Genomic DNA, 25,108 nt, shown 5'->3' with positions numbered 1-25,108 from the left:
GAAAACAGTTTTTCTGCATTGTCATTACTGTCAAAGCACTTTACTCCACAATCACATTTCAAGTTCAAGAACAAGTGGTAATCAGAAGATGCACGATTGGGGCTGTATGGCAGGTGATCGAACTGCTCCCATCCGAATTGCTGTATACAATTTTGAGTGACACCAGCAAAATGGGGATGTGTATTGTCGTGAAGAAACACAATGCCTTGACTGAGAGTCCATGACCTACAGCACTGATCTTGCTTCTTCTGACAACCACTTGTTCTTGAACTTAAAGCCTGATTTTGGAGGAAGGTGCTTTCACAGCAATGACAATGCAAGAAATGGTGTTCAGCAGCAGCTGTCTTCAGTGGTAGCACCTTCCTATGAAGCGGGCATAGAACAGTTGGTTTCCTGCAATGACAAATATTTGAAGAATGGTGGCAATTATGTAGAAAAATAGTTTAAGATACACTCTTTCTTGTAAAAATAAATTTTGGCTTGAAAACGTTTTGCGAGTTTTTTTTTTTTTTTTCCAAAACAGTACTTACTTTCTGGACATATCTCATTTTACTTATGGCTAAAGGGTCATGATAGGAAGTAGCTTAGACTGTACAAAGATTCATTTGTCGAACAGAAAAAAACTTACATATCCATCACTGCGTGTCTTGAACTTTAGTGCGTTCGCACTGTTTTCCATGGGAATGGCTCCCATGACACTCGGAATATATACCTTCTCCGGAGTGAGGACCTTCACAATATTAGGGTAGAGTGCTGCACATAAAATGGCTGCCAGTAACCGCCAGTTTTCACAGTTCACGTTCAACTGAAAACATGTTTTAAAAACCAAAATCAGGCAGGTGAAACGTAAATTATCACACCGAATACAAAATACTGAAGACAATAGGAACAATACTGCAGGCATCAAAATTGGTTGACCACATGCACTCAATGGATAGTCATCTACATTTTGCCTAAAATCACTTGCAGTCACATGTCACTGCAAGCTTACGATACTCTGGTTGGAAAACTGGTTAAGCAAGGTAAAGTTATGTTAAGCCCACTTGTTCACACATTAAGGCTAGCAGTGCCATTCAGTTACCTGTAAACCAACTATTCACATCCCAGCCTTAGCTACTAATTTCATGTTTGAAAACGAAACATTTCTGTGATTGTTCCTGAAATTGAAAGATACATGATAAAATTTCTTAGTAACTACAAACTTTAGTTACATTTTATTGAGCAACACAATCCTTTCACAAGAATCTTTTCAGATGTAGTAGCACATTATTATTATTATTATCTTTCCTTTCTCAGACCTTAGGTCTGGTTCGGAATGAAAGTGACGCGGACCTTGATCAAGCGTCACTTCCTTCTAACTGTACGGTATATGTTACATTGCGTTTAGGAACTTTCGGGTAATTGAACATGTATCAATAATTACGGATTTCTGAAGTTGTATATATAAGTTTGGATGTAGCTGTATTGCATTGATGTTCTGGTGGATATTGCGTGGTATGACTCCTGTAGTTGAAAGTATAATTGGTATAATGTCAACTTTATCCTGATGCCACATGTCCTTGACTTCCTCAGCCAGTTGGATGTATTTTTCAATTTTTTCTCCTGTTTTCTTCTGTATATTTGCTGTATTGGGTATGGATATTTCAATTAGTTGTGTTAATTTCTTCTTTTTATTGGTGAGTATGATGTCAGGTTTGTTATGTGGCGTTGTTTTATCTGTTATAATGGTTCTGTTCCAGTATAATTTGTATTCATCATTCTCCAGTACATTTTGTGGTGTATACTTGTATGTAGGAACGTGTTGTTTTAAAAGTTTATGTTGTAAGGCAAGCTGTTGATGTATTATTTTTGCGACATTGTCATGTCTTCTGGGGTATTCTGTATTTGCTAGTATTGTACATCCGCTTGTGATGTGATCTACTGTTTCTATTTGTTGTTTGCAAAGTCTGCATTTATCTGTTGTGGTATTGGGATCTTTAATAATATGCTTGCTGTAATATCTGGTGTTTATTGTTTGATCCTGTACTGCAATCATGAATCCTTCTGTCTCACTGTATATATTGCCTCTTCTTAGCCATGTGTTGGATGCGTCTTGATCGATGTGTGGCTGTGTTAGATGATACGGGTGCTTGCCATGTAGTGTTTTCTTTTTCCAATTTACTTTCTTTGTGTCTGTTGATGTTATGCGATCTAAAGGGTTGTAGAGGTGGTTATGAAATTGTAGTGGTGTAGCCGATGTATTTATGTGGGTGATTGCTTTGTGTATTTTGCTAGTTTCTGCTCGTTCTAGAAAGAATTTTCTTAAATTGTCTACCTGTCCATAATGTAGGTTTTTTATGTCGATAAATCCCCTTCCTCCTTCCTTTCTGCTTAATGTGAATCTTTCTGTTGCTGAATGTATGTGATGTATTCTATATTTGTGGCATTGTGATCGTGTAAGTGTATTGAGTGCTTCTAGGTCTGTGTTACTCCATTTCACTACTCCAAATGAGTAGGTCAATATTGGTATAGCATAGGTATTTATAGCTTTCGTCTTGTTTCTTGCTGTCAATTCTGTTTTCAGTATTTTTGTTAGTCTTTGTCTATATTTTTCTTTTAGCTCTTCCTTAATATTTCTGTCATCTATTTTTTTTTGGTCTGTATCTTAGATATTTATAGGCATCTGTTTTTTCCATCGCTTCTATGCAGTCGCTGTGGTTATCCAATATGTAATCTTCTTGTTTTGTGTTTTCCCTTGACTATGCTATTTTTCTTACATTTGTCTGTTCCAAAAGCCATATTTATATCATTGCTAAATACTTCTGTTATCTTTAGTAATTGGTTGAGTTGTTGATTTGTTGCTGCCAGTAGTTTTAGATCATCCATGTATAGCAAATGTGTGATTTTGTGTGGGTATGTTCCAGTAATATTGTAGCCATAATTTGTATTATTTAGCATGTTGGATAGTGGGTTCAGAGCAAGGCAGAACCAGAAAGGACTTAATGAATCTCCTTGGTATATTCCACGCTTAATCTGTATTGGCTGTGATGTGATATTATTTGAATTTGTTTGGATATTAAGTGTGGTTTTCCAGTTTTTCATTACTATGTTTAGGAACTGTATCAATTTAGGATCTACTTCATATATTTCCAATATTTGTAGTAACCATGAGTGGGGTACACTATCAAAAGCTTTTTGGTAATCGATGTATGCGTAGTGTAGCGACCTTTGTTTAGTTTTAGCTTGATATGTCACCTCTGCATCTATTATCAGTTGCTCTTTACATCCTCGTGCTCCTTTGCAACAGCCTTTTTGTTCTTCATTTATAATTTTGTTCTGTGTTGTATGTGTCACTAGTTTCTGTTTAATGACTGAAGTTAATATTTTGTATATTGTTGGTAGGCATGTTATGGGGCGATATTTAGCTGGGTTCGCTGTGTCTGCTTGATCTTTAGGTTTCAGATAAGTTATTCCATGCGTAAGTGTATCAGGGAATGTGTATGGGTCTGCAATGTAACTGTTAAATAATTTAGTTAGATGTGAATGTGCTGAGGTGAACTTCTTTAACCAGAAATTTGCTATTTTATTATTTCCAGGGGCTTTCCAATTGTGAGTAGAATTAATTGCTTGGGTGACTTCATGTTGCAAAATTGTCACTTCAGGCATTTGTGGTATCATCTTGTATGTGTCTGTTTCTGCTTGTATCCACCGTGCATGCCTGTTATGTTGTACCGGGTTTGACCATATGTTGCTCCAGAAGTGTTCCATGTCTGTTATGTTTGGTGGATTGTTTATTTCAATGTGTGTGTTATCTATTGTCTGGTAAAATTTCTTTTGGTTTGTGTTGAATGTTTGGTTTTGTTTCCTTCTATTTTCACTTTTTTTGTATCTTCTGAGTCGTTTGGCTAATGCTTGTAATTTCTGCTTCTTTTCGTCTAATAGCTCTGTCGCTTCTTGTTGTGAGATTTTACCTAACCTTTTTCGTTTTTTTTCCGAGATTTCATTTCTTATAAATTGTGTTAGCTGTCCGATGTCTTTTCTCAGTTTTTCTATTTTGATCTGTAGCCTGTGTTGCCATGCTGGTTTTGTGGGTTTCTTCTGTGTGTTGGTTGGTTCTGATCTCTGCCTAGTGTGTATATTTAGTGTAGTGAGTGCTCCTATATATACCAGTAGTTGTAACCCTTCCATAGTTGTTTTTTCATTTATTTTGTTGTGTATGATTGTGTTGATAGTTTTTATTGTTGTTTCGACTTGTGGGTTATTTGGTGGTCTATGCAAGAATGGTCTAATGTCTGTATTTGTGTCTTTGTATTCTATATATGTTAGCTGAAATTTTTCTTCTATATCTAATATCTGTGTCACTTTGTGTTCTATTTGTGCTTGTTCTGGTGGCTGCCTTAAGATTTCGTTTTCCTCTGATTGTTTAATTGGTGCGTGTTGTTCTTTGTTTGTTTGCTCTGGGATGTTTGAGTCCACTACTGTATTTTCTTCTTCTTCTTCTTCTGATTGCACATTATTTTGTTCCAGTATTTGTTGTACTTGTTGTTTGATGTTATCTAATTCTGACTGGGGTATCCTGTTATTTTTTATTATTACACGGATCTGATCAGCTAGTCGTTGTTCTGTTAAAAATTTTAATTCTGGGTATCTGGTAATAAATGTTGTGTATACTTGTGATCTGTATCCAGTTGTGTTGGTTCCTAGGTTTGTTGCTTGGTAATAACAGAACATGAGGTGTCGATTAACTTCATCTGACCATCTCATCCTCTGTCTTTGTTTTCCTTCTAGGGTGGTTGCAGGAAGCATATCCTGCAAAACACCTCTATTTGGATTTAAATCATTTTCCAGTTGGCTAGCAGTGTCGTTACCATTGTGGGCGGGCATAGGGTTCAAGCGTCGTCCCCGACCACGACGGCGCTTGTCCGAGGCTTCATTAGTTCTGTCCTGAACCAACTAATCACACTAAGAGGGGGGTTAGCCCTATTAGTGGTTTGTTCTTTTCGTCGCCTTTTACGACTGGCAGAACATACCGGAGGCCTATTCTTTTCCCGGGCCTCCACGGGGTTTATTATTATTATTATTATTATTATTATTATTATTAACAGAACAATATCATCTAACTGCTATTGGAAACTGTTCCCAAATAATAAAATTCTGATATTTTGTACACAAATGACAATAAGCAAAAGAACAATCAAATTCATTGTCATTGTTTTATATATTCACCTCAAAGAATCTATCGAAAAAAAATTCAATTCATGAAACTTTTTCAGTTTATGAGGCTTAATTTTTTTGGGGTGGGTGGGTGTGGGGATGTATGGAGTATCCTTAATATTTTGCAAGACAAATACTGACTAAACATGCATTAAAAAGGGTGGTGTATTTGATGCAGTAGACAAGAAAATTCACTGAGATAGAAATTGAAGCTGCGTGTAGGATTGTTTGGGCAAGACTCATATCAGGGGTGGGTATAAAATAAAATCTGGATCCTTTATGACCCACCAGACTCATTTCCTGATGTAACTGAAAACTTCTAGAAAAAACCTCCGTTCATTTGTACATACATGTTTCCCAATCATACTGTAATCATCGGTGAAGACTTCTATCACCCAAAAGTTAATTGGGAAAACTACAGTTTTGTTAGTGGTGGGTGTGATAAGACATCCTGTGAAACATAACTAAATGCCTTCTCTGGAAACTACCTAGAACAGATAGTTAGTAACCCCAAACTTTGAGGGCGTCCACAACAAAACTGGTATCAGTGACCATGACGTGGCTGTGGCAATAATGATTACCAAAGTACAAAGGACAACTGAAACAAGCACAAAGATGTGTGTGTGTTTAGTAAAATGGATAAAAAATCAGTAATGTCATATCTCAATGAGGAACTTGAAACTTTCAGCACTGGGCACATGCATCTAGATGAACTATGGCTGAAATTTAAAATAATAGTTGACCATGCACTGGATGGATATGTACCCAGTTAGAACAGTTCATAATGGGAGGGAACCTACATGGTATACAGCCACTGAAAAGAAACTTCTGAAGAAGCAGAGATTACTGTGTAAAACAAAGCTTAGGGCTATGGATAGAGACATGCTGAATGAAAGGTGTTTGGCTGCTGAGAGAGAGTGATGCCTTCAATGACTACCATAGCAGGATGTTGTCAAATGATATTTCACGAAACCCAAAGACATTCTGGTCATATGTTAAGGCTGTCAGTGGCACCAAAGCTAGTGTCCAGTTTTACTGAAACTGCGGGTAGCAAAGCAAAAACTGTAATGCTTAGCTCTGCTTTCAGATGTTCATTTACAAAGGAAAACCAGGAGAATTGGCCCAATGTAATCCATGTACCACTGCAAAGGTGAAAGAAATAAGTATTAGTGTCAGTGGTGTTGAGAAACAGCTAAAATTATTAAAACTGAACAAAGCTCCACGACGTGATGGAATCTCTGTAAAATTTTACACTGAATTTGCAGTTGAGTTAGCCCCTCTTCCAACTATAGTCTATCATAGGTCCCTCAAACAAAAAACCATGTCCAGTACCTGGAAAAAAGCACAGGTCAAAGCTGTCTACAAGAAGAATAATAGAAGTGATCCACAAAACTATTGTCCAACTTCCTTGACATTGATTTCCTGTAGAAACTTAGAACATATTCTGAGCTCAATCATAATGAGGTATCTAGAGAAGAATGACCCTCTCAATGCCAGTCAGCATGGATTCCAAAAACGTTTATTGTATGAAACCAAACTCACACTTTTCTCACATGCCATACTGAACAAGGTAGTCAGACAGATGCAGTATTTCTTGATTTCTGAAAAGCACAGTACCACAACTATGCGTATTGTCAAAAGCACAATCATATGGATTATCAACTGAAATTAGTGACTGGATTGAGGGCTTTTTGGTACGGAGGACACAGTATCTTATCTCAGGTGGAGAGCCATCTGCAGATGTAGAAATAACTTCAGATGTGCCCCACGTAAGTGTGTTCATGTTTATATTAATGACCTAGCAGACAATATGAATAGTAACCTCAGGTTTTCTGCAGATGATGCATTTATCCATAATGAAGTCTACCTGAAAGAAGCTGCATAAATATTCAGCCAGATCTCGATAAGATTTCAAAGTGGTGCAAAGGCTGTCAACTTGCTTTAAATGTTTAGAAATATACAACGTCCAGTATTGGTTAAAAACAGACTTGGTTGCAATTTTATTTTTTTTATTTTTTCAACTATGCATTATTTACACATCTTCAGGTTGATTTTAATTTGGTATTTCTTAGACCAATCCTTTAAACATGGCAGCCAAAGGGCATCGTCGAATACATCAGGCAAACATCGCCTTCATTAAACTCAGTAAAAACTGTTCTAGATTGACGTGAGTGACTCCAAGCCCTGTAAGAAACAGAATAAGATGGGGCTCAAGTAGTAAGCACTACTTGAGCCCCATCTTATCCTGTTACTCGCTCCTGTGAACAGGAATGCATTATGCAGGGCTTGGAGTCACTCACGTTGATCTAGAACAGTTCTTACTGAGTTTAATGAAGACGATGTTTGCCTGATGTATTCGACGATGCCCTTTGGCTACCCTGTTTCAAGGATCGGTCTAAGATATACTAAATTAAGATCAACCTGAAGATGCCTAAATAACACATAGTTTAAAAAAATAAAATTGCAACCAAGACTGTTTTTAACCAATACTGTTAAGCACTGGTTTGCTGTTTGGCACAGATGGCTTGGAAGAATTTCTATAGAATGCCCACTTCACAAAAGGGGGGAAAAAAAAAAAGTTTTCTATGACTATAATATCCATGAGTCACAGCTGAAATCAGCCAACTTATACAATAACTGGGTGTAACACTTTGCAGAGATATGAAATGGAATGACCACATATGCTCAGTCATGGGGAAAGTGTGTGGTAGGATTCAGTTTATTGGTAAGGTACTGTGAAAGTGCATTCAGTGTACAAAGGAGATTGCTTAAAAATCACTCATGTGACTTATTCTAGGATATTGCTCAAGTGTATGGGGCCCACACCAAATATGACTAACAGGGGACATTAAACGTATACAGAGGAGGGGAACATGAATGGTCACAGGTTTGTTTGATCCATGGGAGTGTGTCACAGAGATACTGAAGCAACTGAACTGGAGGACTCGAACGCATATGTAAACTACCCCAAGAAAGCCTATTAACAAAGTTCCGAGAACCGGCTTTAAATGATGATTCTAGGAATATACTACAACCCCTACGTATCACTATTATAAGATTAGAATAATTACTGCACACACAGAGGCATTCGAACATTCATTCTCCCCATGCTCTGTATGAGAATGGAATGGGAAGACAGGCTAATAATTGATACAGTGGTATGTTCCTTCTACAATACACCTCAAGATCGTTTTTTTTTTTTTTTTTTTTTTTTTTGTGGTTTTAGGGCGCACAACTTCAATGGTCATTAGCGCCCTGACTACTCTAAGAATGCACCGCGAGGCACAAGTTGACCACAACAACTAAAAGGGAAAACACGATAAAAGACAGACGGACAGGCATAGGATTAAAAAACAGCATCATCAAATGTCCTTAGCGAGGTGTGTCAAATTGATAAAACGAAGAACACGAGCAGCTGCTCGTGGGTCATCCGCTAAAATGGCATCGAAAGTATTTGGCAGGTTAAGATCGAGGCGCAGTGTGTTAAGATCTGGACAGGACATTAAAATGTGTCTAACCGTCAGCAAGTGCCCACATGGGCAGAACGGCGCCGGCGCAGCCGTCAGCAGATGGCGATGGCTGAACCGGCAGTGTCCAATTCTTAACCGGGCTAAAACGACCTCCTCCCGCCGAGAAGGGCGTGAGGAGGACGTCCAAGCCACGGGAAGAGGTTTTAAGGCCCGAAGCTTGTTGTCGGTAAGTGCAGCCCAATCGGCATGCCACAGAGATAAGATGCGCCGACAAATCACCCTGCTAAAATCGGATGAAGGGACGCAACAAGAAGCTGTTCGAGGCTGGAGGACCGCAGCCTTGGCCGTGGCATCTGCAGCTTCGTTCCCAGGGATACCGACATGGCCCGGAACCCACATAAAGCTAACTGGAGAACCGACGTCCACCAGCTGCTGAAGAGAGCGTTGGATCCGGTGTACGAAAGGGTGAACCGGGTACGGATCACTGAGGCTCTGGATGGCGCTCAGGGAATCTGAGCAGATGACATAAGCAGAATGTCGGTGGCGGCAGATGTAAAGAACAGCCTGGTAGAGGGCAAAGAGCTCAGCTGTGAAGACCGAACAATGGCCGTGGAGCCGGTATTTGAAACTTTGTGCCTCGACAATAAAGGAACACCCGACCCCGTCATTGGTCTTAGAGCCATCTGTATAAATGAAAGTCATGTCGATGAACTTCGAACGAAGTTCCAAAAAACGGGAGTGGTAGACCGAACCGGGAGTGACCTCTTTTGGGAGCGAGCTGAGGTCAAGGTGAATGCGGACCTGAGCCTGGAGCCAAGGTGGCGTGCGGCTCTCGCCCACTCGAAAGGTTGCAGGGAGGGAAAAAAGTAAGGTGTTGAAGGAGGCGACGAAAGCGAACGCCAGGGGGTAGCAGGGCAGAGACATACAACCCGTATTGACGGTCAAGAGAGTCGTCAAAAAAGGAACGATAAGACGGATGGTCGGGCATTGACAGTAGCCGACAGGCATACCGACAAAGCAGTATATCGCGCCGGTAGGTGAGTGGCAATTCGCCAGCGTCAGCATGAAGACTCTCTACGGAACTGGTATAAAATGCTCCGATCGCAAGTCGTAAACCCCGATGTTGTATGGAGTTGAGGCGGCGTAAGATGGATGGCCGTGCAGAGGAGTATACGAAGCTCCCATAATCCAGCTTGGAGCGGACGATCGACCGATATAGACGAAGTAGGACGGTTCGATCCGCTCCCCACGACAGACCACTGAGAACACGGAGGACATTTAAAGAACGGGTACAACGGGCGGCCAAATATGACACATGTGGAGACCAGCTAAGTTTCCTGTCAAATGTAAGGCCTAAAAATTTGGTTGTCTCCACGATTGGGAGAGCAACGGGACCGAGTCTTAAGGACGGTGGGAGAAACTCTTTGTATCGCCAGAAGTTAATACAGACCGTCTTCTCGGCAGAAAAACGGAAGCCATTGGCGACACTCCAGGAGTAAAGACGGTCAAGAGAACGCTGAAGACAGCGCTCCAGGACACGTGTACACTGCGCGCTGCAATAGATGGTAAAATCGTCCACGAAAAGGGAGCCTGATACATCAGCTGGGAGGCAATCCATTATTGGATTGATCGCGATGGCGAAGAGAGCGACGCTCAAAACTGAGCCCTGTGGCACCCCATTCTCCTGGCGAAAGGTGTCGGACAGGACAGAACCCACACGTACCCTGAACTGTCGATCCATTAAAAAGGAACGAATAAAAAGAGGGAGGCGACCGCGAAGGCCCCATGTATGCATGGTGCGGAGAATGCCCGCCTTCCAACAGGTGTCGTAAGCCTTCTCCAAATCAAAGAACACAGCTGCGGTCGGGCGCTTCCGCAAGAAGTTATTCATAATGAAGGTCGACAAGGTAACCAGATGGTCAACAGCAGAGCGGCGCCTACGAAATCCACATTGTACATTGGTAAGTAGGCGTCGAGACTCGAGCAGCCAAACCAATCGAGAGTTAACCATTCGCTCCATCACTTTACAGACACAGCTGGTAAGCGAGATAGGTCGATAACTGGAAGGCAAGTGCTTGTCCTTCCCCGGCTTAGGAATCGGGACAACAATAGACTCGCGCCAGCATGCGGGAACATGTCCCTCAATCCAGATGCGATTGTATGTACGAAGAAGAAAACCTTTACCCGCAGGAGAAAGGTTCTTCAGCATCTGAATATGAATAGAATCTGGCCCTGGAGCAGAGGACCGTGATCGGCCAAGTGCGTTTTCGAGTTCCCGCATGGTGAATGGGGCATTATAACTTTCACAATTCGAGGAGCGGAAGTTAAGTGGCCTAGCCTCCTCTGCCTGTTTCCGGGGGAGGAAGGCAGGGTGGTAATGAGCGGAGCTCGAAACCTCTGCGAAAAAGCGGCCGAAGGCATTGGAGACATCCTCCGGGGCCACAAGGACGTCATTCGCGACCTTCAAGCCAGAAACTGGTGAGTGGACCTTAGTGCCAGATAGCCGGCGCAGGCTACCCCAGACAACAGAAGAAGGAGTAAAACTGTTGAAGGTGCTTGTGAAAGCAGCCCAGCTGGCTTTCTTGCTTTCTTTGATAATACGACGACACTGAGCACGTAATCGTTTATAATTGATACAATTCGCCACTGTAGGGTGGCGTTTAAAAGTGCGTAAAGCACGTCGACGAGCACGTAAAGCGTCTCTACATGCTGCGGTCCACCAGGGGACCGGTACGCGACGTGGAGAAGAAGGAGGGTGAGGGATGGAATATTCAGCAGCAGCGAGAATGACTTCCGTGAGGTGTGCGACCTGACGATCGCAGCTTGTAAAGGTTTGATCCTGAAAGGTCGCCCTGGAAGAGAAGAGCCCCCAGTCTGCCTTGGAGATGGTCCAATTAGAGAAGCACGGAGAGGGGGTATGCTGCAGGAGATGGATAACACACGGGAAGTGGTCGCTCGAATATGTATCAGAAAGTGCATACCACTCAAACCGGCGTGCAAGTTGGGGAGTACATATAGAGAGGTCTAAATGGGAATAGGTGTGAGATGTGTCCGAAAGAAAAGTAGGGGCGCCAGTATTGAGGCAGACAAGATCGAGCTGGTTGAAAAGGTCTGCTAACAAGGAGCCCCTCGGGCAGGATGCTGGAGAGCCCCAAAGGGGATGGTGGGCATTGAAGTCTCCAGTTAACAAAAATGGTGCAGGTAGCTGAGCAATAAGTTGCATCATGTCTGCCCTGGCAACGGCAGATGACGATGGAGTGTAAACGGTACAAAAGGAAAACGTAAAAGTGGGGAGAGTAATGCGGATGGCAACTGCCTGCAGGCCGGTGTGCAACGTGATGGGATCGTAGTAAATATCATCCCGGACCAGCAACATAATCCCTCCATGAGCTGGGATACCTACCACAGGGGGTAGGTCAAAACGCACAGAGGTGTAGTGTGCCAAGGCAATTTGATCGCATGGGCGTAGCTTCGTTTCCTGGAGGGCTACGACAAGCGGACGGTGCAAGCGGAGAAGCAACTTCAAGTCCTCTCGGTTGGAGCGAATGCTGCGAATATTCCAGTGAATAAGTGCCATCGTAAGAAAAGAAAGATGAGAGAAGTGGTCACCTCGAAGGCCGCTTAGGGCCTGGCTTCGAGCGAGCACTGCCGCCGCTATCAGTAGGCGGACAGTCATCGTCCATTGGGTCTATAGGGTCATCGGCCATCTCGGGAGGATGGCCGGGAGGGGGAGCTTCCTCCGCCAGTGAACGGCCAGATGTACGGCGACCAGCGGTGCGGCCAGGCGAAACGGATGACGGCCTGGGGCGGCAGCCGCTGGGTGGCGCAAGAGAAGAAATGCGCCGTGGCGGGGAAGGAGAACTGTGCTTCCTATGCGCCTTTTTGGAAGGACGTGTAGTGGAAGTACCGGTCGAAGGCTGTGAGGTTGAGGTACGGAGGAAGTCTGCACGGGATGGTTCCTTCTTGAAGGCCCGTGCATCTGACTTCGGTGTCTTCGTTTTAGCAGAAGCTGAAGAAGGTGCTCGTGTCTGTGGGGTGATGGGAGGAAGAGGAGACGTCGACCGCGCGATCTTAGCACTGGCCGAACGGACGACCGTGGTGCTGAAGGTCAGATCGCATGTCTGGGTTGCTACCTCCCGGGTAGTCCGAGGAGAGGCGAGGACAGTACTGTATTTCCCCGCTGGGAGCAGCGTGGGCTTCCTACTAGCCAATAGCTTGCGAGCAGCCGAGGTGGACACTTTCTCTTTGACCCGAATTTCCTGGATACAGCGTTCTTCCTTATAGACAGGACAGTCGCGGGAGGATGCGGCATGGTCACCCTGACAGTTCACACAACGAGGAGACGGAGGTGGACAGTCACCCTCATGGGCATCCCTGCCACAGGTGACACATTTAGCCGCATTGGAACAAGACTGTCGAGTGTGATTGAAACGCTGACACTGGTAGCAGCGCGTAGGTGTCGGGATATAGGGGCGAACAGAAATAACCTCGTAGCCCGCCTTGATGCGCGATGGCAGCTTAACACTATCGAAGGTCAAGAAAATTGTCCGGGTCGGTACAAGGTCATTGTTGACCTTTTTCATGACCCTATGGACAGCCGTCACGCCCTGCTCAGCGAGGAATGATTGAAGCTCCTCGTCAGTCAATCCGTCGAGGGAGCCAGTATAGACCACACCACGAGACGAATTCAAAGTTCGGTGGGCCTCCACCCGGACAGGGAACGTGTACAGGAGGGTGGCCCGAAGCAGTTTTTGTGCCTGAAAGGCATTCTCAGTTTCTAGTAATAAGGTGCCGTTACGCAACCTGGTACAGGATTTGACAGATCCGGCTATGGCATCTACGCCCTTCTGAATAACGAAAGGGTTGACAGAGGAAAAATCCTTTCCGTCCTCAGTTCGAGAAACTACGAGGAACTGTGGGGCAGGCGGTAGTACTTTTGTCACTGTTGGCTGGTCACGTTTCCGTTTTTGGGTCGAAGTCGAAAGAGATGGAGTAGAATCCATTGCGGAGGAATCCCCCATGATTGCCAGCGTCTCCGATGGCGCGCTCCTTCCTTGTGGGGACCCTCTCAGAGGGCACTCCCGCCTTAGGTGAATGTTTACACCTCAGGTCACACCTCCCGAGAAACAGACGGAGGGACCAATCGGCATGGTCAGAAGGTATCAGCTCAGGCAATCACCCCTCCCCGGGCCTGGCCTTTACCAGGGGGTACGCGCGTGCCTTACATGTCTACCCAGGGCGGGGACTTACGCGTTACCCCGTCACCGGCTACGCGTGCGAACGCGTGGGTCGGCCTTCAGGCACGCACAGGGAGGAAGGAAGAAGAGGAAAAAGAAGAGAGAGAGGGAGAAAGAGGACAGACTGTCTCAAACGCCGAGGCGGAGACCAGAGAAGGCAAGGAGAAGAAGGCAATGAGAAAGCAAGGGGAAGAAGGCAATGAAAAGGCGAGGAGAAGAAGGCAATGAGAAGGCAAGGAGAAAAAGGCAATGAGAAGGCAAGGAGAAAAAGGCAATGAGAAGGCAAGGAGAAGGCAAGGGAAAGAGTAAGGAAGACAGTGAGGTGGAGAAGAGCAAAGAAAGGAACCAACAAAAGGAAGGAAGAAAGGAGAAGTGAAAAAACCAAAAGGACCACGATGATAGGTCGTGGAACCGTCCGTCTCCGGACGCAGGCGCGAACTACCCCCGTGAGGGGGATGGACTCCTTTTAGTCGCCTCTTACGACAGGCAGGAATACCGCGGGCCTATTCTAATCCCCGGACCCGCAGGGGGGCTCAAGATCGTTTGCAGAGTATAGATGTAGAAAAAGGTTCAGTTCCGATCCTGTTGAATACCTGTGTAACACTGACTTTTCAATCATTTTCTTGAAAGAAAAACACCTGACTGCACTACATTTTTTCCTTTCCCTGACAGAGCCAAGGAGAGCTTGTGTGGTGGGGTGTAGCCTGTCCAAAATTACTTTAGAATTGACAATGAGGACTGAAGTGGCAAGGGGGAAAACCCATGCAGCAGCCCGGGCCACTTTCCACCTATACCATGCTATCTGCAGCTGCAGCAAATCCCTAAAGTTGCCAAACCTTTATCCCAAACAACACTTCCTGCTTGCAGTGGGTTCCAGTTGCAGCCAGCTTGCTGTCCTGTGTGATTTATGTACCCTGTGACTTTCTGTGTGTTTGTTTTTTGGGTTTGGGAGCTGTTACCATTATTTGTTGTTACCATTATTCATTCACTGTTTGGTAATCAATGATGTCAGCAGGAAGTTCGTCGGAAGTCATAAGGTGGAAAAGTTTGCCATCATTCTCTTGGCTAGGGGATTCCCACATGAGGCCAGTGAAGAGAAATGGTTTGCGCATCATTGTTTTTTGGGTTTGGGAGCTGTTAACATTATTTGTTGTTACCATTATTCATTCACTGTTTGGTAATCAATTATGTCAGCAGGAAGTTCGTCGGAATGGGAATGAAAAACTTAATGGTGGCCCACTGCTCTCCATTACCAAAGTGATTGACAGAACTGCTACAGCTTTGAATAAAACAAAAAAACTGTTGTGGAGATTGGGAAGGAAATGTCCAACAAGGAAAAAGAAGCTGAAGAAACATCGAAACTTAGCACCCCTGGAAAAAAATGTAGTACGGATAAGCAGATTACCAATATCGATTCGTTTGCAGAGGATGTGATTCGTCATCATGTTTACGATTATTATTGCAGGAAGGAACATCCGACACTCAGGAAGTTACTGGTTATGCTTACAGAATCAGAACTTTATCAAGGCATTCACACATCCTCGTCCACAGTTTTACACAACCTCGGCTTTCACTATGGACATTTCTGTTGACGGAGTGGGAGGATATAGCTGGATGGCGATGGCGATTTTTAAGGGACATCCGTAGCATAAATACTGATGAATTGGTGTGGCTTGACAGTTCTGGTCATGTTGTTAGGCAGGGCTGGAAGACGACACAGATAAAGAAACAATGGCAATGCCTTCTGGCAAGAGTGGCAGACTACTACTTCTTCATGGAGACATCTCACAGGGTTTTCTCCCAAAAAGTCTCCTGATTTTTAAATCAAAGAAAACAGTAGATTATCATGAAGAAATGAACCACGTTAAATTTACAAAGTGGTTCGAACATTCACTAATACCAAATCTTCAATTGTACTAGAGTTGTTGACAAGGCACCTAACATGGGAAACCAAAAGGAGGAAATGATTGTTCAGTTTCAGCATGCAGCTTACAGAAAAAATATATACACATAAGCCACAGTTCACCCTGTACAAAATCTATGAACTGGCAAAAAACATGGGCACGCAGTCATTAGGCTACTGCCTTACAACTGCCATTTCAACCCAACAGAAATAATATGGGCCCAAATTAAAGGTTACATTGGCAGGAATAACAATAAATTTATCCTTAAAAAAAAAAAAAAGGAGCTGTCAGGAGCATCACCACTGAAGATTGGAAGAAAGCCATCAAACATATGCACAGCATCATCATGGAAAGGGTGTGGCAGAATGAAGCTCTTTGGAGGTGATTATTTCCTTAAATGACAACAGTGGCAGTGACAGTGATGCCTCAAGAATCCATCATAGCTCTGAGTGTGAAGTTTTTCCATTATCCCAACAGAGACAGAGCACAGGCAACTCCAGCTGCGTGTTTGGCGTGCACAGTTCACATCTGCAAGTGCCTACATAACAAAATTTTATCATTGTAAGTTCTGAAATTTCAATAAGAAGACCTTAATAGCAACTAATTTCAAAGGAAGTTCACCTTGGGAATTCTGTATGCATCACACAAAATATATATTACTGTTTATAATATAACTGCTGTAATACAGAGGCCCTGTTATTTGCATCACTTTTTTTCTTTCTAAATGACAGAGGTTGGCCTATTTAAGATATGTTTTCCCACTGTGACAACCAAGCTCAATTTTATTTTTGGTTGCATTAGAATTAAGTAAGTGGATCAGAAAAATTAATAACAGTTTTATTGCAAACCTACAGTGAACTGTTTCTCATTCTGAAACTGTTCCGGCACCCAATTAGTAGCTGACATGTGAGCAGACCATTGTGCATCACATTCAACTCAAATTATCTGGCACTAGAGATCTCTGACAGAGTTATGGTTTTGAGCATATGACAATATGATGTATTCTTAAGATTTAATTTGCATAATGTATTCACCCAAGTTCAATAATAAAAAAAATCCCCGCACATCGAAAATCCAGTAACGTCGTGACGAAACGTCTCAATAATTTGTTGCAACAGATAAAGCTAAAATGAAAATGTAGTGTAGCTCTTTCAGAACACAATTTCCATGATTATAAAGTGAGTACATGTGTGTTAGATGTGGGATACGGTAACTCTGTTCGGGGCCTCCACATGCTCCTGTCGAAGTGTCAATCCTAAAGTAATTTTGGACAGACTATTGTAGTTATGGTAGTACTGGTTTTGTTCATAAACCACCTTCTGTTTTATGTTCACAGTTCCATCCACTGATGATTTATGTTTCCATGCAGAGCCACCTCTTATTTAATTTGTGCCTTGAAAATGATGAAGCGTTCGCCCGCAAAAGATCAGTGGTGACCAACGATGCTACCTGACTCCTTTCCCCTAAATTATTTGCAAGAGAGAGAGAGAGAGAGAGAGAGAGAGAGAGAGAGAGAGAGAGAGAGAGATAGAGAAAGAGAGAGAGAGAGAGAGAGAGAGAGAGAGAGAGAGAGAGATTCCCACCTGTGGTCCGGTTACAAGAATTATCTTGTCAATCTCAGAGCCTCTCTTGACACCGCGTACGTCACCAGGAACAAAGCCAATGCTAGCCAGTAGCTCCAAGAACTGCTTCTTCATGTCCGCCAGAGTCAGCAGCGTCTTGTACGACAGGAAGTTCTCCTGCGCAAACACTTGGCCAGCTCTTCTGCTCGTATTACAGTGCTTCAGCCATTCCTGTTAAAAAGGAACCTGCAGTTTAATCTCAAAATGTCAAGGCTAACCTGTAAGCATACAGTAATTCTGAAATAGTATTATCTTTGAACATTTCAAGTTTCATGCCCTAACTGTTGAGTGCAGCCAGGCACTGCCACTGCATTTTTAGCTCTGTCGCAGATTACACACCAGTAGTCTGGGTCAGAGCAAGTCCATGTGAGTATTGTCTGGACGGACAGCTGCAGGATACAAGCACTGTGGCATTATTATTAAGTGGAAGAACTCACTGAGTACTTCATATATATGAAGCTTATAACTACAACAATGGTCTGCCAGTAGTCTGCCATAGATACTATTAAAACAACCTGTTTATAATGTTGTATAATGTAACTGAATACTTTGGATGAAACAGTCTGAATACTGAATATATCCAAATTTTATGTAGTTAAGGGCACAGCAATCAGTCACAAATGATGTTTATTGCATATCTAGATTTTGGTCACTGTGTGGCCATCTGGGCAGTGGGGTAGTGTAAATTAAAATATTTAAAGCACTTCAACATGCACGTACTCTGGTTGGGACTATGTGCATATACAAATATTTTTAATATTTTAACTTACATTTACTGTAGTCAAGTTGGCCACACAGTGACCAAAATCTAGATATGCAATAAATATAGTTTGCAATTGACTGCTGCACCATTTTCTTTTTTTGAAATGAATACAATCACTGATCATAATTGTTTCCTTATGGAATCAAACCTGATATCCAAATGTATTAGTAACTCATTGAATGATTATAGCATGCCCTCCACCCGCGCAGCATAGCAAAACTGTAAATGCTGCACAGAAGCAATTTGGCATGTTGCTGAACTTTGAATCAGTGCAAATGTAAGTGACTTTCACACAGCTATGATCACATGAATACCCCCCCCCCCCCCCCCACCCTCACCTCACGGCCACCACCAAAAACTGTGTAGGCCCTCAAACTCTATTTGTAAAGTGTCCCACATTAGATTAAGGTAGGCAAACGATCTGCCAAGAAAAATTTACTGTTATACCAGCAGGGATAGAAAAATACAAATATTTTATGTCTGTAAGGGATTAAAATGCTTACAAACTTAAGAAACCTAATGGCCAGTTACCTTTTATACTGGTATAACAATAAAGTCTGTTTATTATTTAATATTTCACTGATTTTTGGGTTTAGTTAGTGAGGTTAACTTGGACAGAATGGAAGGACTTAATAATTACCACATAGCAGATTCCACAAGCCAGGAAAAATCACACACCACAATCCTACTGTGAATCAGATCCCCCCTCCCCTGATGTTAATAACGTAGACGAATTTTGCACCCCTTTTTCTCTTTCCTGATGGAGAAGAGCAAGCAACAGTAGACAATTCTGCAAAAGGATAAGGGGGAGAGCGGGAGGGAATCTCGATTGCCTCAGAAAGTAACATATACAGCGTGCTTGTGCTAAATGGTGACAAACCACAAGGAACAATTCCCGTGAGGGTAGAGAGTAAAAGTGGGCATAAGGCTGCAAATGCATTACAAAGGAGGTAAACCCACTTGAAGGTGGAGATAAAACATCTCTGGCAGTGTAGGTTTGAATGGCTGAAAGTACATTTATGAAAACACCAGGAATGTGGGAATATTCTGTCTCTGCTGGCATTTCACCTCCACACTAGAGAGGGTGGATATGCTGTATGTCATGGCAATGCACTTGCACATCGCTACCAAGGGGCATCTGCTTCACTGCTTTTGCCGACTCATGCTGGTGTGGACGTGTGTTATGTAATGCAGCTCTGAGAGACAATGGCCCAGTATACTGGCCAGAAAGATGCCAACACCAACCAGAAAGATGCCGACACAGTCTTTACAGTGAAAGACTAATGACAGTGGCAATAGACAGGCAGTAGCATGTCTATACTGGGAAAAGTCTCACCATCAACTGTACCATTAAGTGTGTGCTACAGCATTTCACCATTTGCGTGACACAAGCTCCTTTGTGGGAGTGGGCAGTTATGAAAGGCTAGTGTGCCCAGAATGTATACATGCCTCGGAGGAATAGGTGTTGAAAGCTGCAGAATATGACTCCAGTGTCTACACCAGGCATGTGGCTCGCCACTACAGGGTAAGCCAGATTACCACAGGGAACATTCTCCGCAACAATATGTATCACTTAAAATGGATACATACCTTATTACCAATGAGTTTGCTTCTGCGATGACAGTTTTGTCACTGGTTCATTGCACAGGTGGTTTGATACATGTCGTCTATCCTATGAGGTGTGTGAAAAAGTAATGAGACTGACAACAATGTGAGTTAACTGGCAATGCTGTATTGTTCCACTTGCACAGACTGGAGCGTTCATACCTTTCAGATGCTCAGTCCGAGTTTCAGCTCCGTGCAGCCATCATGTGATTTTTTGATAGTGCCATCAGTGAAGGTGTGGGGGGAATCAAATGTGCAAATCAAAACAATGCAGATTTGTTTTTTTGAATGTGGATGTGATGGCACAAACAATAACTTGTGAGTTTTCTTAAAGAAATTTCCATAGATATTCTCAAGTGCATGTCGAAGTGTTAAAATATGTCTTTTTTTTTTTCTTTTTCAACAACGATATGTCACAGATGACCAAGCATATTTCAAAATGCACCTGAGAATGACTATAAAGCTGAAATCATGATTGTGTAAAATAAATGAACAATTAAAAGTCAAAAGGCAGAAATTTCTCTCAAAAAATTCAACATGACAGCAGTTTCCCCACAGAGGACAGATCAATAACAGTTCCAGTTCTGAAAAAACACTAAGTATTTTAGTTATCAAAAATAATCTTCATATTCACATAAAAAAGTGTGTTTGAAAATGTGTTTGTACTTTGTCAATGTCAATATTATGAACTCATTAGGATGCTGTGATGCTTCCATGGGACAAAATGCACATTTATTGCTTTACCAATACTCCAACAAACTGTCAGCTACATACATCGAGTTAAAGCTGATGACGCTAGAACTTCTGCAACAAAGGGCAGCTCTGAGAGTGATTCCAAGATGAAAACAGTAATGACACAAGGGAGAAATAAGTGATTAAATTATAGTTTAAAAAACCTGACCACAGCCCATGGACAGGCTAAAGTGATAAAAGCCATAGGATAGAATCTAGACGTAACTTTGTATCTCCTGATAACATGGGCAGGAGTGACTTTTCCATTTTCTTGGCAAGTGTTCCTCTTACCTACACTTTTGCTGTTTCTTCATCTAAGCGAAAGACTGAATTTTAATGATTTAGAGAGATAGGGATGCATACAACTGACCTATTCTGGTGCTCCTATTTTGACAACTGTTATTCAACCACACTAGTTTTGCACTTAGCCTGACATGTCTGTTAAAGGAAACTTGTGGTGACATTACAATTAAAAAAAAAAAAAATATCCATTTTTTCAGTTGTATACACCGAGAAAGTCTGAACAGCTTCATAAGCAAGTTGTCTGGTAATTTGAACAGCTGAAAACATTCTGATGGGTCAAGCACACAGGTAAACAGATGAGCCAACTGAAGTGCCCTCACTCCCAGATGCAAAAATATGTGGTCGATTATTAATATAAAGAGTGATAGGTTGTAAGCAATAACTGTTTGCAACATACCACAGCAATGTAAAGGAAGTCGAGATGAACAATTTGTCAGAAGACACTTGCCAAGAAATAAACTCAAACTGGGCATCAAAAGCGACCTAAGGTATAGCCAGGGAAAAAACCTCCCAGATTTCTCCCGGATTTCCCGGTTAAAAATACACTTTCTCCCGTGTGAAAACATACTTTTTCCCTGTTAACTGACAGTATTACTTTCTCTCGGAACTGTATAACTTATAAGTCCTTTGAATGGTTATGGCTTTATACACATGTGTAGAATCTCCCAGCACTTCAGAAAACTAAACACAAGGGAAAAAACACATTTTGGAAAGATCTTTGATGTGCAGCAACACGTACGCTGCATATTTTCATATTACGAAAGTATAAATTCAAATTCCACCAAACACTGCATGTTACTTTCCGAAGCATTGAAATCGAGACTGCGTTACACTTTTGTAAGCCAGTCATAGCTCATGTCACGTGATCTCGTCAGCCGACGATAGCGGGTATTCAGAGCTTAGGACACGTGATGTAAGCCAATAGCGACATCACTGTTAAGGAGCGCGAACACACAAACACAAAAAGTGAATGGTTTCAATTAATATACATAGTGTTGCTACACAAAAAGCAAAGATTTCACATATAATATTGATCTATAAGAATAATACGCTGCAAGAGCAGCTAAGCTTTCACATATAATGTTGTCTTTTATGGGCATATTACAATTCAAGATGTGCCAGTAAAATTTTAATAATGACATAAACGTCTGATCTTCTGGGCTCAAAATTCATCTAAATGGCTCGTCATCAAAGAGTTTATTTTTAAATTAGAGTCAAACACTCTGTGATTTAAGAAATTCATCATACATTCTCGCACATAGTTCAACTTGCGTAAAAGGAAATTTACTTTGATGGCAGTGCTTTTCAAACCACCTGTTAGAAATAGGTTCGTTTCTGCAGCTGCCACAGAGCGCCAGGTGACAGGTGTCACCACACTTGCGCAGCTATGATGTCGTAGGGAGACCATATGTTCGTACATGTAAAACATTAAAAGATCTTACATTATGTCAAAAAAGAAAAGAGACATCACAGGATACTCCAAGGGCATTGAAATTTCGTGACTCATATTAAAATGTGCATATTTAAAGTGCATATTTAAAGTGCACATTCATATGTCCAGATTCCCAGTGAAGAAGGCCACGACCTGATATTAAGCTTTATGTAGTTTTCGGGATGTAAATTTTCTTGGAGTACCAGCACTGTGTTAATCTCATGTTTGGTTCTTTATTATGGCATAATGCCATATGTGCTAGAAGTTGAAAACGTGAACTTGAAATGCAGTGAACAGTGTGTGGAATTAAAACACTTCCGTTTAGAATATATTGTCTGCCTCAGCGGAAAAGATTAATAAAAGAAAATTTCTTTAGCAAACCGACAAGAATAACTTCATTGTTCTGCATGGCAATTAATGGTTGACTGTCAGAAAGGTGGAAATAAAATCAAATCTGAAACTAATAACACATTTTAGCCTTCTGTAATTATGTGAATGTATTTTAATTCACTTGGCAGCTCCCGGCCACAGAAATATGTTTTGTTTTCATTTGACGTGAGAGAAGTGAACAAAGGAGAAACAGCAAAATCACTAAATGTAAACACGGGTCACGTGGAGACTACCCACTTCCACACTATAACTCAGACTGCTCTGCGCATCAGCCCCGGATCTACGATATTTACGAAACGGGCAATACCCTGCCACTCCCTCAAGCGTTTGGGATAGAATGTCAAAAATTAAAAAAATAATCGAATTTTCAAAAATATGTTCATTTTGTAGTGCACATCTTTCTGAAGAGTCTGATGCATAAAACATATGTGTTTGAGGAAATGTAAGACATGTTATTTGGTCGTAAGTGTGCCAAAGTGCAGTGCCACACTTCTCCACACAGCATTCTCCTATCGCATGTCACTATATTTCGGTCTGTGGAATCAAAACGTGTATATTTTGTAATGGATACCATCAAACCATACTCAGAACAGTGGAAATTAAAATGTCCTTTAAAAAGAACCCTCTCTTCAGAAAATTTGCAATCTGTATTCCCTAACAGCTAACAGCTTGCTGCTTTGTGTGACATAAAATTAAATACACGATACATAATCCCAGTAAAGACATGAGACAAGCAAGACAATACACATTTCTTCAATCCTTAGCACCTAGAATTTTTTTCTCTCTAATCTTGCTGTTGACAGATGTGAAAATTACTGAACTATCAGTTTAATAAGTCACAGCTGCAAAATACTAACGCGAATTCTTTACAGACGAATGGAAAAATTGGTAGAAGACGACCTCGGGGAAGATCAGTTTGGATTCTGTAGAAATATTGGAACACATGAGGCAATACTGACCCTACGACTTATCTTGGAAGCTAGATTAAGAAAAGGCAAACCATTTGTAGACTTAGAGAAAGCTTTTGACAATGTTGACTGGAATACTCTCTTTCAGATTCTGAAGGTGGCAGGGGTAAATTACAGAGAGCGAAAGGTTATTTACAATTTGTACAGAACCCAGATGGCAGTTATAAGAATCGAGGGGCATGAAAGGGAGGCAGTGGTTGGGAAGCGAGTGAGACAGGGTTGTAGCCTATCCCCAATGTTATTCAATCTGTAAATTGGGCAAGAAGTGAAGGAAACAAAAGAAAAATTTGGAGTAGGTATTAAAATCCACAGAGAAGAAATAAAAACTTTGAGGTTCGCTGATGACATTGTAATTCTGTCAGAGACAGCAAAGGACTTGGAAGAGCAGTTGAACGGAATGGACAGTGTCTTGAAAGGAGGGTATAAGATGAACATCAACAAAAGCAAAACGAGGATAATACAATGTAGTCGAATTAGGTCGGGTGATGCTGAGGGAATTAGATTAGGAAATGAGACAATTAAAGTAGTAAAGGAGTTTTGCTATTTGGGGAGCAAACCAATTGATGACGGTCGAAGTAGAGAGGATATAAAATGTAGACTGGCAATGGCAAGGAAAGCGTTTCTGAAGAAGAGAAGTTTGTTAACATCGAGTATAGGAAGTCGTTTCTCAAAGTATTTGTATGGAGTGTAGCCATGTATGGATGCGAAACATGTACGATAAATAGTTTAGACAAGAAGAGAATAGAAGCTTTCGAAATGTGGTGCTACAGAAGAATGCTGAAGATTAGATGGGTAGATCACATAACTAATGAGGAGGTATTGAATAGAATTGGGAAGAAGAGGAGTTTGTGGCACAACTTGACTAGAAGAAGGGATCGGTTGGTAGGACATGTTCTGAGGCATCAAGGGATCACCAATTTAGTACTGGAGGGCAGCGTGGAGGGTAAAAATCGTAGAGGGAGACCAAGAGATGAATACACTAAGCAGGTTCAGATGGATGTAGGCTGCAGAAGGTACTGGGAGATGAGGAAGCTTGCACAGGATAGAGTAGCATGGAGAGCTGCATCAAACCAGTCTCAGGACTGAAGACCACAACAACAACAACAACAACAACAACAACAACAATCTTGCTACAGTTTTACATGGTGTGCTTTCCTTCCTGCAAACGAATCTATTACCTCAAAGTTCGTCAAACGTTTTGCTACATGAAAAATCGAAATGTCGTTGCTTAATACCGAAAAAGCTGTTAATATAAATAGGACCCAAGACTGGTGTGGTTTCCCGATCTGATTACATCTATTTTGTCACCGTCTGCTAGATAAAACAAAATAGGGCTTTCTAATACTGCAACAATTGTGACACACACCAAATAAATGAGACTGTTTTGGCACAAATGGTCTTTTTTGTAACAACAGAATATAATTCACAAAGTACCAATATCAAATGCCTATTAGGCCCACTACAAGCAAAAAGCTCCACGTTAGGAAAT

At 42.0% G+C, this 25,108-nt stretch overlaps 1 protein-coding gene across 1 annotated transcript in view; it reads right to left on the bottom strand.

Annotated features, from left to right (window-relative positions):
- The window catches only part of LOC124551227 (putative ATP-dependent RNA helicase DHX57), a 239,536-nt gene that overhangs the window by 25,586 nt on the left and 188,842 nt on the right, over positions 1 to 25,108 (bottom strand). The window contains exons 20-21 of the mRNA XM_047126220.1: positions 17,388 to 17,597; positions 629 to 805 (exon numbers count right to left, since the gene is read on the bottom strand). Of these exons, the coding sequence (XP_046982176.1) occupies positions 629 to 805; positions 17,388 to 17,597 (387 nt within the window). The remainder of the gene's footprint in view (positions 1 to 628; positions 806 to 17,387; positions 17,598 to 25,108) is intronic.

Source organism: Schistocerca americana, chromosome 9 (genome assembly GCF_021461395.2).
Source record: "Schistocerca americana isolate TAMUIC-IGC-003095 chromosome 9, iqSchAmer2.1, whole genome shotgun sequence".
NCBI lineage: Eukaryota > Metazoa > Arthropoda > Insecta > Orthoptera > Acrididae > Schistocerca > Schistocerca americana.
Note: the sequence above shows the minus strand (reverse complement) of the source record. Positions and strands in the feature narration are given on the sequence as shown.